Source organism: Scardinius erythrophthalmus, assembly GCF_964197995.2.
Source record: "Scardinius erythrophthalmus genome assembly, chromosome: 3".
Lineage (NCBI taxonomy): Eukaryota > Metazoa > Chordata > Actinopteri > Cypriniformes > Leuciscidae > Scardinius > Scardinius erythrophthalmus.
The window spans coordinates 16,907,004-16,923,594 of NC_138223.1; the positions used below are offsets into that span (position 1 = coordinate 16,907,004).

General features: G+C 35.0%; 1 protein-coding gene across 1 annotated transcript; it reads right to left on the reverse strand.

Annotated features, from left to right (window-relative positions):
* Window positions 1–3,034: 3,034 nt before the first annotated feature.
* melk (maternal embryonic leucine zipper kinase) lies at window positions 3,035–16,132 on the reverse strand. Its single transcript, XM_081360875.1, has 18 exons — window positions 15,600–16,132; window positions 15,036–15,116; window positions 14,816–14,901; window positions 14,504–14,620; window positions 14,269–14,412; window positions 13,799–13,867; window positions 13,361–13,453; window positions 13,167–13,265; window positions 12,964–13,032; window positions 12,781–12,879; window positions 12,295–12,381; window positions 11,422–11,550; window positions 10,726–10,878; window positions 9,924–10,188; window positions 9,018–9,123; window positions 6,926–7,085; window positions 4,375–4,478; window positions 3,035–3,784 (listed from the first exon to the last, which is right to left on the reverse strand). The coding sequence occupies exons 2-18, from the start codon at window positions 15,097–15,099 to the stop codon at window positions 3,607–3,609; spliced, it is 2,022 nt and encodes a 673-aa protein (XP_081217001.1). The 5' UTR covers window positions 15,100–15,116; window positions 15,600–16,132; the 3' UTR covers window positions 3,035–3,606.
* Between the last annotated feature and the right edge of the window lie 459 nt (window positions 16,133–16,591).

Sequence of the window (16,591 nt, forward strand, 5' to 3'; positions counted from 1 at the left end):
TGGCTGCAGGGTGTCTATTAAAAATAGAGGACACCTGGTAAATAAACCGTCAGACGTAACCAGGGAAACCAAGTTATTGTTTGTAAAAACTTTAGATTTTGATTGTAAAACTAATTAAAATGTAAACTAATGTTTTAAAAATGTGTTATTTGGCTAGTGACCATGGTATAAGCCATAGACTGTAAAGGTATAAGCGGGTTAATGCCCTTCGAGGTGTCCATTGTCAGGTATTAATGGATTTCGGCAGAGGCAACCGTCCGACTCGCCTCGCCGTCCTCCATTAATACCTGACAATGGACACCTCGAAGGGCATTAACCCTTACATATGCTTACCATAGTGAATCAGGGTAAGACAAAACATGTTTTGGAAGAATGAGTGATGATGCATTGACTCAAAATTTAAATTTGGTTCATTTTAAACAAAAAATAAAAAAGTTACATATTGCACCTTTTCAGTTATGCAACGTATTAAGTGGAATATATAGTTTAAATATAAGATCTTAGAAATGAAATGGTTTATGGCAATTGGTTTCCTCAAATGGTTTGAGTTACTTGTTGGTTTTCACAGAATTTCATGACACTTACAAGTAGCCTACATTTCATTTTTTTTTTTTTTTTGTAATAATAAAAAGTAGGCTATACTTATCTTGATGTGTTGGCTAACATATTAAAGCAAATGTAAAGGATATATTATTATAATTTTAGATAAAGTATGTTACTAAATATTGCATTTAAAGTTAATGTTTTAAATATACTAAATTGCAACATGCAATTTTTAAATTACAAATATATTTAAACATGACATACAAGCTGACATTACAGTATATTTTAGATTTCCATAAATGTTTGTCAGTAAATATATTTCAAAGACAAGAAGTAATTATGAAATTAAATATAAAGAAATCGATATTATTGATTTGACTGCACTGACACTATTGGATGAGAACTGAACTGAGCTGGACGACAACATCCCTGTTTTCTGCAGAACTGCTTTATAGATGAAATGAACTAATTTAATAATTGATCTTTACAACAGAACTGAATCAATACTGAACTGACTTTAGCTAAACAATGGCACTGTTTTCTTTTAGAGCTGCTGTAAAACCGAACTGAACTCTGCATTTGATATAAATGTAATGTTCATGATAACCCTTTTAATTCTAGTAGCCTACAAGTAAGCTAACCTGTAGTCTTTGTATGTCTAAAAAATGCTTGACATCCCTTAAAAAGCAGTAAAGATGTCATTCTGTCTGTATCTTCAACTATAATTTTAAACCTTGCTCTAACAGCAGTGTTTTACATGTACAAAGATCATGTCATTGTCCTGCACTGCTGGCATATTTGCCAATAGTTTTCTCAGGCTGAAAAGACATTTCGGCATGAGAATCAAACTCTTCATTTGTTCCTCAACCACTGGAACCAGTCGTCCGTTAACAAAACAACACGGCGAATCATTTTTCCCATTGGAGACATCACACGCCGCCATCTACTGTACATGCCCATTAGCTCTGGGTTTCTCTCTGTGTGTATGTGTGTGTGTGTGTGATGGAAACCCACATCTCTGGAATATGAAGTCCCCTAATGAACAGGCACCATCAATGGAAAGCAAAATTCGTTAAAACTGAAGGAGGTAATTGGAAAGTGAGCCGTCACAGTGCAGCCGCCTTCTGAATCTGTCAGATTCGTAATGAAGAGAAACATCACTGCCTTCGTTGACCCAAGAAAACACACAAAGACAAGCAGAGGAAGGGGTAAACACATGTTCACCTCATTATGTTTAGCTCCTCAATGGTGTATAAGTGAGAGTAATGAAGGAAAAGACCTGGGGTCATGTGTTAGCAGACACTTTAGGGTACATGCACTGACATGAAATCAAATTCGCCTTTTCTAATTTTAAGCCTATTTAAGACACTATACAGTCCAAGATTACTTGGGGTTATGAAGTAATTAATAAAAAGATTTTTGTCTGTATAGGCTACCAAATAACATTCATATGAAGAAAAGCAGAGTGTATATGGAGAAACAGAAACACAGAAAGAGACGGCTTAAGGAGATGTGAGAGATGACAGCAAGCGTCTGTTCCCACAGCTGGCCCTTGCCCCGCTTCTATGAAATGCACAGCAGGAGTCATTATCAGTGGGGGGGTTAGTTCATCCCCATATTACCACCTTACCCCCCCATTAACCATCCACCTCCCCAGCAGCTCACACACTTCATCTGATGTTAACTATGTAAGCACTCATATCTGTCACACTAATAGCTATTGTTATGCTGATATGCACAGTAGGACTGACACACAGGTTGCTCCCACTTCAATCATAATAGAACAGTTAAAGCAAGATAATACATGATCTTACCAGCATGTGACATATTGGTTTTACAGATATAACATACAACGATGGGAGGGGTTTCAGCTATTCAACTTTATTGAATTAGAATTAATATTAAACAAGCCGTTTGACAGGCTAAAGTGAGGTTTTCTTCTCAAGGCCTGTTTTTTCTTATTCACATATTTATTTTGTTGAGTAAATATGATTTGGGTATAAGATAAGCATGGAATTGAACTTGACTTTGATCTATTTTCTAAGTGCATGACCTTGTGATTTCTAATTAAAACAACCCTATCTTCTAATCTAGTGAAACAACAGACTTCTCTTTAGACTGCTTCAATCATTTAGTCCCTTAAATCCCACCCCTTTCATACAATCGACCGGAAGCTCTCACTCAGATCTGCCTCCATCCAATTCAACAACTGATGGATAAAAGAAAAAGTCCCCCACCCTATATTTAGTCTTATCATAATCCATTCCATGTACATGTGAGTCACAATACAGAAGAAAAGATCTGCTGCTACTTCGGATACATTGTGACTTTAAGTTACATATATGCAAGGGAAGTGTAGTGTGATTTAGGTTCTTTTTAGGAGCCTTCTTATAAATAGTACTGTAATATGGCAAATATATTTTACATTTAACTACAAATATTCCATTTTGCTTTCAGTCAATAAATCATTGTGTATTAAACTCAATCAATTAAAAAAAAAAATCTAAATATTTTCATTTAGGAAAATGTCATTTGCAAGACATAATTTAGCATGAATTTGAATACCAACAAACTTATTTCACTTATTTCAGAAAATAGACAAATAATTTAAAATACATCTGATACAGTGAGACAGATATTAAAAAGATTTATTTAATTACAAGTCAGATTTTCATTATTACAAAGTAAACATGAACAAAATGACAGACATCTTGAAAAGGGTAACAGATTAGAAGCTTTACATATTAAAACAAATAAAACAACACTAACACTATCATGGAGACGAACGCAAAAACAAATAAAAGACAAGACAGACATGTGCTGCCATAATGCTTTATGAGTATTGCTTATTGGTAAATTAAAAGGATGTATAAAGTATAAAGACACAAAAATATTTTTTTGCAATTCTATCAAGAGAAGAACATAAAATAATACTGCACTGCCTCCCACACATAAATGCTGAAAAATGATGGACATGTTCATCAACTGGAGGGTCATCTATAATGTACATCAAAAATCCTCTGATTTAACTCAGGGTGGGCCCAAGGTGACGTCACAGTGACATCAGATGTTAGTGGAGGACAGGATGTCCTCTACCAGGTGTTTATACACCCATGCGTCACCTTTGAGACGCTGTCGACGGATCCCGACCACCTCAGGCTTATGCAGGATACAAACCTCCAGCTCGAACTGCATGGTCACCTTTCCAAAGTCTGACTGTGTGTGGCACTTTAGCGTAAACCTAACAGAAAAAGAGGACATGATAGCATTTAACAACTAAGTTAATCGTTTAGAGCAGCGGTTCTCAACCTTTTTGACACAAAGACTTCCTGTTGTCCAACAAAATTTCTGAAGGACGCTTCTATGTATACGCTACAATATATCCAATATTTCTGCTGTAATTATGACAAAGCTACTTGTTTACAAAGTTTTTATAGATATATAGATTGGCTTAACATGCAATTATGTTCGGTATTATAGAACTATATGTTCTTCAATTAAAATAATAGTTATTGATGTGAAAAATTTTAATTGATTTCAGTTGATTTCATGTTTTTTAAGAATATTAATTTAGATTAGAGTTAGATTTATATATATATATATATATATATATATATATATATATATATATATATATATATATATATATATATATATATATATATATATATATATATATATATATATATATATATATAAATTTATTAATTTAAATACTTTTAATTTATTCTGAAGCTTGCTGAGGCCCCCTGCATGAAAGTAACTGGTTTAGAGGAAGAACAAATTTGAATTGCCATTTCAGGAAACAATTGATGTAAGAGTTTAACTTACCCTTTCTGAACAAAGTCCACATTCTTCTCTGGTAAGATGCTGAGAATCTGATTGAGCACTTGTTCAGCATTAGTCTGACTGGTAAATGTCACATTGTATTGAGCCTGGAAAACATTAACAGTTATGAAATCAGATGTAGCCACAGAGTTTATAGCCACTGGCATACATCTAGATCTGCATTATGGAGAGACTTCCTGCAATGAACACATGAACAAGGTGAGGACTTAAAGCAAATGTTGAAGTGACAGTTCAACAACTTTTATCATCATTTATCAAGGGCCCTGTTTACACCTGGTATTAAGATGCGTTTTGGTCGGTCGGATCACAAGTAGACGGGGGAGACACATTCCCGTTTACACCTGGTATTTTAATCTGTCTCTTTTGTCCACTTTCAAACACTCCTGTTCGGATTTCTTCGTGGGAGGGTCTATGGGAGGGTAAATGTATGGTGTGGACAAAATAAACTTGCACAATTTACATATGAAAATGCCCTGAGACGACGGAAAAACATTTGGAGAGCAGCAGCTTTCATTTCTGCTCTGATAGCCACAAGACCATGCCAATCGCTGTGAGAGCGTGCAAGAAATCAGGAATGGTGAGAGAACATTGTGCTTGGGACATTTTTAGTCTTCAAACCAAACTTTGGTATTCAGCCAACAAAGTGTAAATCCCATAAGGCTAGTGCACTTCCCATAATGTTTGGACATTAGGTCAGTAGGCGGCGAGTCTTTTGTGGCTGTTTGAACACATTCGACCACATGAGTGTCTACAGCACTAAGAAATCCGGTCAATGCATTTTCGACTACCTCTGGAAGTGGTCGAAGTGGACAAGCTCAAAACAATTTATCCCCGTTTTACACCTGTACTTAGCATTGTCCACTTGTGATCCGATCAACCAAAACGCATCTTAATACCAGGTTTAAACAGGGCAAATGTCTTTTGAAACCATTTTTATTCCATTGACCACAAAATGTTTTCAAGTTGGTTCTATACAATGAAAGTGAATGGTCACCACATCTGTCAAGTCACCTTTATTTATATAGTGCTTTATACAATACAGATTGTTTCAAAGCAGCTTTACAGTGATAACAGAAACTTAAGCAACAAAGATTGTTTTGGCTGTACAGCAGCTCTAGAAGGAAGTCATTGTTCAGTTTAAGTAAGTTCAGCTTTGCTTCATTACCGTTGTAAAAATCATTAGTTTTAATTCATGGGCCGTTTACACGACACTGCTTTCAACTGAAAACAGAAAACTTTTTATGCGCTCTGGCCGTTCATTTACATGACAACGGCGTTTTGGTGGCCTGAGAACGCAAACTTTGAAATGGGTTTCTCCGTGTAAACTTCAAACACGTGAATCTGTGAAAACTGTGACGGCATGCACATGCGTATAACACGTTTAGTCTATAGGCATGTGCGTTTGAATGCATATGTGCGTGGGGGCGTAGTCTTTCTTTACAAAGTGACATTTCCAATTACTTGTCTGGCATGCATAATACAGTGTTTTTAATACAGCAAGATTTACAGTGAATATTGACCTAAAATTCAGTCTGCTCCTCACACAAAGCTATCTTACAGCTTCAAAAGACTTGGAAAAGAACATAAAAGATGTATGGGCTATTTTCTTTATGCTTTAAGGCAGTGGTTCTCAATCAGGGGGCCAGGGTCCACTTTGATTTAAAATAAGCATTAAAATAAAAACAAAAAGCACTAAAATAAGCAAAAAAAAAAAAAAAAAAAAAAAAAAAAAATCAAGATATTTCTTATTGTAATTCAACCCCATAACTACTGTTTGTTTTCTTTGAAAAAACAGTGATTCCTGTGGAATCAAAAACAAGGAAGTCTATCTTTTCTTTTAAGTGTGATTTATAGACCAGGAAAAGTCAAGAAAATGAATAAAATCTTATAACTCCATTGGAATTTCTATAATGAATATACATTTTTCAGATTATGCTAATCTCTAAAATATTTTATAGGGTACAAATTGGGAGTAATTTTTTTCCTGTCCTGTTTGAAAATAAATAAATAAAAAGAGTCATGGGAACTTCGAATAATGTTGTGGAGAATTGCTTTAAGTTTTTTTTTTAGTTTACAGGTTTAGGACGACATGAGGGTCATGTCTAATTTGCCCCCAGTTTCACAAACAAGTCTTAAACCTAGTCCCAGACTAAAATGCCTGTTTGAAAGCAACTTGCACTGACATATTTTAAAATAAATCAGTGCCATTATTTTGTCTCAAGATGCACACCAGTAATGTTTTTATCTAGGACAAGTTTATAAAAGGTACTTAATTTAAATGTCTTAGATAAAGCCAGGATTAGGCATTAGTTTAATTAAGCCCTGTCTGTGAAACCATCAGTGATGTGGTGATTGTGATAGGAGTCGCTGTTAAAGCTACTGGTTGCAGCAGAGTGATGAACATGCAAAATAATAATTCTAAATCTTTGGAATATGGAAAAACAAGGGAAATTTTAGGCAGTCAAAAGCACAAAGGACAAACACCACAATCTTAAAAAACTAAGCGCAAATGTGAAAACAAGATGAATGATACCTTAATTTTGCGTGGTCCGTCTCGAGTTCCTCTCTTCTTGTTGGGTGTGAGCATTGTAATGACTTTATCCAGGCCTCTCTCCAGACTGCCAAACACTTTTCCCCCCTTACGCTTCTGTCCACTGTCCACTTGACAGCCAGCCAGGTCCAGAGATCGAGACCTGGACACATAGGAAATGCCGTTTAGAACACAATTGCACATTTCTGTAGTTGTACAATTATTACAAAGCAATACAGGATTTGCCAAGAGGCAATTACTGGAGAATGGGGCAGTTAAAATTATAAATGGCTTGACAGAATACTCCAAGAGAAAGTGCAGCAAGTCCTGCAATTTATTTCACATGCAAAGAGGTTATTGACGTCAAGTCATAAAGGTAAAAAAACAAACAAAAAAAAAACATATATACACTCCTTTTTAAAAAGTAACATTAAAAAAAAATAATAATAATTTGTTTTCAGCAAAGATACATTAAAACGATAAAAAGTGACTGTAAAGACTTTTACATTATAAAAAATATAAACATTTGTACATTTCTATACTTTCTATTGATAAAAGAAAAAAAAAATGGTATCACGGGTTCCACAGAATATTAAGCAGAACATCTGTTTTCAACATTGATAATGTGAAATGTTTCTTGAGCATCAAATCAGCATATTAGAAATATTTTTGAAGAATAATGTGACTGAAAACTGGAGTAATGATGCTGAAAATTCAGCTTTGTCATCACAGGAATAAATTACATTTTAATATATAGCTTATTCAAATAGAAAAAGGTTATTTTAAATTGTAATATTACTGTTTCTACTGTATTTTTGACCAAATAATTGTAGCCTTGGTGAGTATTAAAGTCTTCTTTTCAAAACAAAAAATCTTTGAACAATAGCATATATAGCTGTTATTGGCTAAAAACAAACAAACATAAGTTGACTTAGGAAAAAAAAAAAAAAAAAAAGAAAGTGTGATTTTTAAAGGTAAAGTGAAATTGATTATCTAATTTATTTCATAACGAGATTTCCCCCTCCATTTACAATTTTTAGCTTTGAGCTACTTTTTGAGCTTCAGTGGCGGCTCATCAGGGGAGGCACAGCCTACATAAAATTTTGAGGTGGAAAATGGGAGAAGGATGATTTAATGTTTCATGTCTCAGAATGTGAATTTCTTGTTTGTAATTCACCATTGTAATACTATAAAATATTACTGAAGTCAGAACCACTGCTGCTCTTCCCCAAACGTGCCGAATCTGCCGTTCGGAAAACTGTGCTAAGTCTGAGGAGATAGAGAAGGGGAGAGAAGGGGAGAGAAGGGGAGGGGGAGGCAAATCCTTTTGCTTCTGTTGGTAACAAAAATTAGCCAATAATCATAATCACGTATTTGACTTTCAGCGTTTAGTGTTGATAAATATATGTTTTTATAGCAGAGTCTAGCCTCCCTTGGTAAAGAAACGTAAATTCTATATTAGTTTGAACTGCTCCAGCTAATAATTTTGCAGCTATGGAGAGTAGAGATATTGAATATTTGATTGCCAACAGATTTATCATTCGAGCCGCAGCTACAGATTAAAAATGAAGGAAGACCCCACGCTGGACATATAGTAAAATCAGCTTCATTTAATGCTCTTTTAACGTGGATATTTAAAAGGACATAAGGACTCTTTTATCAAGTGATAGGCTTTTTGGCACTTTTATGTTTAAAAGTGCCAAAAAAGCCATGTTAAGGCAGTTACAGCTACAATTAATGTGCCTCTATTTTAAAATCTATGAGCCGCCACTGGAAAGATTCGATTTTTTTTTTAATGAAGGGTCAAAAAGGATAAACAATGCAGATCTATTTATTTTCACAGCCTTTAGCCTTCTTTGCTCATATTTATGAAGGGTGGCAATAATTCTGACCAGGATTAAGTATATGTATAATTAAAAAGCCCTTTGTACATTGAAACTGTGAAATCTGCTTGGAATTGAAACTATTTTTATAATCCCTTTTGTTCACGGGGCATAAGTTACACACTTCACCTTTAAATCCCACAGTCCTCCTCTCCATTCTTTCTCTCCACCCTTAATTTGACCCTTTTCACAAAATACAGAAAGTTCTCTACCTTCTCTCGGGGCTGAAAGCCAGTATATCCAGTTCTCCTTGTTGGCCGCTCTGCTGTTGGTCCATCTCTCTCCTGTGGGACACTTCTTTAGTGGCACTGCCCGCTCCTGCACACACACAAAGGATAAACACGTGTCACTAAATGCTACATGCTGCCGGAGCACTGGGAACGGCGACACGTACACCTGTCAGTATGCGCTTCGGGAGTTGTCTCGTACACACGGGCATGCACACATACACACACGCTCCGTCCCCAGTGTGCTCCTGTCTGTTCCAGTGCAGGAGGTGGTGTGTGACAGTAACGAGGTGGACACAGTGGATGTTGGGACATGAAGACTTTTCCCCAGGTACATTGCGCCCATACAGAGACACACACACACACACTCTGGTCAAAGTGAATCAAACTAAGGATGCTAGATGAATGAAAAGCACACAACACACACTCTTTTTAGGTGTATTCTTAGATACTCTAGATGCCAGATGCCACTGAAGCATCTGCAGTAGTCACGCTACTGTGCAAAATGACACCTAAAATGCATCATTTGCAAAAAATGCTCAGAATACAAGATTTTTGCTGCAATAATAGTTCACAATATTATTGTTTTTACAGTATTTTTAATCAAATAAATGCAGCCTTGGCGAGCAAGTTATATTAAATATTAAATAATAATTTTACCAACCACAAACTGCTGAACAGTAGAGTATCATTTAGTACACAAGCGAAAAGAATTTAATTTAGAAAAGTGTGCTCTTCAGATATATAAAGACATACAGACAAAGACATTATTTCAACACAGGATTGCAAAACTTGGCATGTTTTCGGAAAAAAACTTCAAAAGTATACAAAAGTCCATCAGTTGTACAGTTGTGGTGCCATGATGTGTAATCGATTCATTACCCAGCTCACCTTTGTTTGTGTCACTGCTTGTGTAAGTGATGTTGTTGTTGGGTGTTGTAACAGTTCTGTTGGATTTGACCTTTCTGCTGCACATTGGAGTTCGGGGGGCAGGCAGAGCAAAAACATCTCCATCTGTGCCAGTCACCACATTCTCTTTATTTTCTTTGGTTCTGCCACGCCTCTCTGACTTCTGTTGGCGGGTTCTTCCATGCCCTATGATGGGGGAGTAGTCTACTTCATTCCATTTCTTCTCTGATGTTGCAGAGGTGAACTTCTGAAGAAGACAAGAGTTTCCACATTAAAGAGGTCATGACATGAAAAATCAAATTTACCTTGATCTTGTGACATAAAAAAAGTACGATTAAAACACCCTGCAAGTTTCAGAGCTTAAAACATCATCCTCACTATTAACAAAGCATTTATTTAATCAAACTCCAAAAACTCGTTTGGATAATGCGGAAATTGTGACGTCACACTGGCAAATGATGCATATGACTGCCTCCAGAGCAAGACATCGACGAATAGTTTTACATCATGAATACAATATTATGAATTTTAATTTGTTGCAATTACAGATTAGCATTGCTGTAAATTGTTAATAATAGATTCATAATGGATCTGGGCTGCTAATACAAAGGATGAAAGTTCATAAACATTTAATAGCCTGACCAAACCCACTCCAGTTCAAGACAAGTTGGTCAGAGAAAAGAAGATTGCGGAGAAATAAAAAGGATGTAAAAAAAGACAGGCCGAATAAGCAGCAATGGACAAGAGGGAAGAGCAGACAAATAAAGAGAACATGGAGGCTAACCATGCGTGGAGTGTTTGTGGTCTGTGTGTTCTTGGGCGTGAGAGGGGTCCAGGGATTCTCGTCATCGTAGCAATCAGGGGGGAGGACCATAGAGCCAAGCACCACTGGGTGAACACCATCATCCTCCTCACTGAAGCGTAGACTCTGCTTCAGCTGAGACACAGATACACAAAATTAAACTCCTGTAAATGACTGCAACTACACAAGTTATACACCTGACTACAGTTATATTTAAGTCACAGTATTTGTGATAATAATTTATCTATACACATTTTTTTTTAAATACATGTGCCTTCATAATCTTTAATGAAAATAACTTCCCCTCCCTCTTAACATCTCATCTATTCTCTAATGATGTGTTTACTGGTGCTTGGGTGGCACTGGGACAACCTGTCACTCACATGGGATCACAGCAATAGCAAACCACAATAATCCAATTAATCAATCAATTCCTGATGGACAAAATCAAGTCCTAGCCTACTTTTTTTTTGTTCACAACAGGGCAGAAAAGAATTAAACAAACACATCTATCACTCCCGTGTGGCTTAATGAATCTGAAATACCCTTTCAAAAAAGTACTGAAACATTACCATCACTGCTTTTTTTTATAAATGTAGCATTAACTGACTATTATGCAATCATAAAGCATCTAATAATAGCTTTATGGTCCTGACTGTGTGAATATGAAAGACTTACTTGTATGTCCTGTAAAGGAGAGTACATGGGCTCAAGCATGGGGCTTTCTGCTCTCAGACGCACAGGGCGGCCGTGACGCTTTTTAGCCAGCAGTAAAAGGTAGGTGGCGGTCATGTGATCATACTTCCACTGAAGAAACAGGCACAAAGTAAAGATTTGTCTTTTGTGTGATTGATGTATAATTCTCTTGTTTAGAAGTCACATTTCAGCTGTTAAAAGCGAGCAGCTTTGGCTGATGCTCTGGAATCTACTGACATCTAGTGGTCATAGTAATAAATTCCAAAAAGTCAAATGTCACTTTAATTCTCATTACTCATAACACATTTATATATTTCAATAAGAATTTTACATTCTTTACAAATAAACTTTCTTCAGTTAGAGACAAACAGTCCATGCTTATAAAGTGACAGTTTGCAACAATTTGCTTGAATTATTATTTAAATTACATGTACAGAGTACCATTCAAATGTTTGGGGTTGGGGATGTTTTGCTTCCTTTTTAAAAAAAAAAGAAATGAATGATTAATAATTTAAATTAATTTAATCATTTCACAACATTACAATTTTACGGAATTTTTTAATCAAATAAATGGATCCTTGGTGAGCATAAGATACTTATAAATATATAAATATGTAAATATATATATATATATATATTTAGAGAAAAAAAATTATATATATATATATATATATTATATATTTTCTCTGTAATATATATATTACAGACTCTAAACTTTTGAATGGTAGCGTCTTTGCAGTTAGATCTATACAATAAATACAAAAACAAATAAATATTTATTAATTATAATATTAATAAATATTATTTTCATTTTTAATAACAGGAAACACTTAGTAACATGTCTTGTTTCTCTACCTCTGACACAAGTTTGATTGTGCGATGTCTGGACCGTTTAAAAGCCACTGCCATTTCAGTGATACAGTCTTCATCTATATGACCCAACTAAAAAAAGAACAACATATAAAGGAAATTATACACAGTAATTTAGTAAGTTAAAAACGTGGTTGCCTGTTTTTCAAAAGTAAAATTATGTATGACTCTTATACAGCATTCTCTACTTTTATTAGCAGTGTTCATCTATAAAGAATCAAACACTGCTGATCAACAAACATCCTGAGTCAAGTTTGCTTAATTCATCAAAAGGACTAAAAATATTAAGATCATATTGATCTGTTAAAGCTTCAAGGGAACAAAATCAGATACAATTTATGGACAAGTAATCAATAAGAATGACAACAGCATTTATGCTAAAAAAATTATGTCTTAAAGAGCCATATTGGCATCACTTGACTAATTGGATATTGGAGGCATGAGATGCAACTATAAGCATGTTTATCTTACAGGATATTTACTGTGCCACTCCACTGGTGTGCTGTATCCCTTCATAACCCAGGGGTGATCAAGCAACTGTTTCACTGTCAAACGCCTCTTTGGATCCACCTGCAGGAAAATAGAATAAACTGCCATGAAATTGTATCGACTTCCTAAAACACAGCAAACAGACATACAAACCATGCACAGTACCTGCATCATCTGGTTTAGAAGCAGAATGCTAGCAGGTGAAAGCCAGTGCGGGTTGCTGTATTTGCCCCTCTGTCAAAACACAAGCCAATATATGAGATCACTTACTTCACAAAACTAGTCTACTTTTATTTTAGTAGCCCAATAAATGCATGGATGAACAAAATGTAGTGATGTAATTAAATGTTCACATGCAACAAACTTACTGTGATTTTTCTGTAGAGGACCATGCAATTGTCATCATCAAATGGTAGAAAACCACACAGTAGAGCGTAAAGCAATACACCCATACTCCACACATCAGCCTGAAGCATATACACACACAAGAAATAATTTATTAAACTTATAATTTAATTTGTCATTCCTTTTAAATATGCAGAAACACATATGCCACACTGACCTCGGAGCCGATGTAAGCCTTGCCCTGAATGAGCTCTGGAGCTGCGTATGCTGGACTGCCACAACAGGTCAGCAATTCAAAACCCAAACCACCCTAATAAAAATGAAATTCAAAACTTTTAAAATGCTACTAAAACAAGGGACGTGTTACTTAAAAAAAACAAGTTTAGGTAAGATATTAATGACATGAATTGAATTTGCAACATTGACACTATTGAATTGAACAATCAACATTGAACTAATTTGAGCTGAATAATGACATTATTGTATTCTGTTGAGCTGTTTTATAGCTAAAATTGAGGTAGTTTTATAATTGTTGGATTTTAACTTATTTTCCCATTTATTACTGTCAAGCTTCTTTGAAACAATCTGTATTGTATAACGTGCTTTATAAATAAATGTGACTTGAATTTATGGGGCATAATAGATGGATACACACCTTAGGCTTTGCACAAAGGCCGAAGTCAATGAGTTTCAGGTTATGATCTTCATCAATCAGCAGGTTTTCCTAAGGTCAATAAGAACAGTTATTGTACTCTATTAAAGTAATAAATTACTGCAAAATGAAAATATCACCATCATATACTCACCCTCATGTTGTTCCAAACCTGAATTTTTTCACACTAAGCTATCACATGGCTTAAAAAAAAAAGACCATGTAGATGGTGCTTTTGTGTCCTTTTCAAAGCTTGAAAACATCAGTCCAGATAAATTGTAATTGAATGGGAAAATGGGATGAGCACAGTGTTCTGAATTTCTCTTTTGCGTTCCACAGAATGGGTTTGGAATGACATGAGGATGAGTAAACTAAGACACTTTTCATTTTTGAGAGATCGGTTCCTTTAAATGGGAGAACTCAGTGCACATAAGCTTAAGCTATTTAAGTCAAGTTCTCATCAACCAACTCACAGGTTTGAGGTCTCGGTGGGCATAGCCTTGGCTATGAACATAGGCCAACGCAGAGATGATCTGACGGAAAAACCCTCGGGTCTCTTCCTCTGGTAACCGGTCTTTAGCAATGATGTAATCAAACAGTTCTCCTCCAGGACAGTACTGACAAAGTGACAAGATACATGCATATAAACATATGAAGCATATTAATCAATTTCTGTTAAGCAGCAGAATCACGTTCAGCAAAACATACCTCAAGCACCATGTAGATCTTGCTTGATGTCTCAATGACATGGTAGAGACGACACACGTGTTGATGACTGAGGTTCTTCATAGCCTCTATCTCTATCTTTACTCTGGGAAGATCATCCTAGATCCAGAATACACACTTTAAAGAGCATTTCTTTTCAAAATAACATGCTCTTTTCATTTTCATCATGCTAACAATGCGTTTCATCTAAGTGTAGAATAAATTAAGCAATATTCCCATTCTTCCTCCATAACCATAGCGTATTTATGTAAATGTTGTTTTATGGTAAAGCCAGGATTAAGGAGAATATCTTACCCCTAGGTCTTTCTTCTCCATGATTTTGATGGCCACTTTCTCACCTGTAAGTATGTGTCTGCCAAGTTTGACCTTGGCAAACCCACCTGTGGGATAGAAATAATAATAAATAAATAAAAACTGCTCTTGATTAAAGGTGATTTTACAACTTTCTCTAATAAACACAATCTCTGAAGCAATCAAGAACGTTTTCCATAAAAGCATAATCAAGGGGCATTACCTGAGCCAATGGTTTCATAAACCTCATAGTGCTTGAGAAGTTCAGAAGTGTTGTCTACAGGCATACTGATGACACTTAGACCTGCATTAATAACAGCACATTTTTATTCAAATATATTAAGGGGACATATTTGTTTAAGAAAACCGATTAAATGGCACTCATCACGTTTACAATACCAAGTACTTGATGACAATGATCACGCCACGTACACAGCACGATCAAAATAGGATTAAACCACAAAGTGTAGCTTTAATATTCAATTTTAACTCATTTAATTACTATCCTTAGAGATAATTCCATGTTTTTTACTATTATTATTTAATGCTCTCGATTAGTTTTCTAATGTGGCAAACTGGCAATACAGCTAAAGCTGCATTGATTCGTTTAACGTTAACGATACTCGTGGATCAGAGTACTGATGCATCAGCAAATTCCAACCCAAATAAATGTGAAAAATTGAAAATGTAAATACGCCAAACTAACACCAGATAACAAACTGAACTGATATAGAATCAGGCATGCAAAATTGCTTGTTCTGACTGACATGTTGAACAACAAACTCACCAGCTGTGCTCCAATGATTCACTTTAAAATGCCGATAAAAGAGAGTTCAAAACAACTAAGAACTTATAATTTAAGGTTAAAAAGAGGCAATCGTTTACTATATTACTCAAGACTACACATATAATGCGATATAAAATTAAAAGTACCAAAACATCTTTCAGTCGAACATGTTTTAAAATTTGAATTTCCCACTTGCTACGTCAGACGAGTTCCTGTTTCCGGTAGAGATAAAAGTCTCTTAGCTCGGGTGGAAGGTGTTTCCCCGAATAACGCGAGTATATATTTATTTATTTACTTAATGTAGCAATAAAAAATGACATGTTATTGTGAATGATCTGCTAGCACTATTTATTTTACGTTATTTTGCGTTTTTTGGAAGACTAGGGCTAGTTGTCACAATTGTTTACTCGATTTCATACACATTGATTTACCCCATATAGTTACGTTTCACAATAAAAAAACAAAACAAAACAAAAACTATGTCCTAATTTACTAAACAGGGAAGGCAAACATTTACAACTTTATCTATGGCCAAGGAGCTCTAAAATGCTTGCGTGCTTATAGGCTAAATGATGTCATGTGATCATGATGTGCTGTGGCAATGTAAAAATTAAAACTACATTGTGACTGTTTATATAATAAGACTGTTTTCAATTAAAAAAAAAAAGAAATGAGCCAATGCTTTTACAAATTAAATTGAGATTTAATATATTTTTTATTAATATTTTATTTATTCATATTGAAAAGTTGCAGATAGCCAATGAACATGCTTTATGAATTTCGGAACTCCATATAAGTAGTATATCAATTTTAAATATTAAACAAAATTAATTTTACTTTTGAAAAATAGTTCAAATGAAATCATATCAGTAATCTAAAAAAATTCTATTTATTTTACATGAAGCTGTGCTGTGTAATGGGTCTGCTGTGTTAAAGTCGGCATGAAATGAAATTCATCATATTAAATGCATGTTAATGGTCTCATTGTGAAC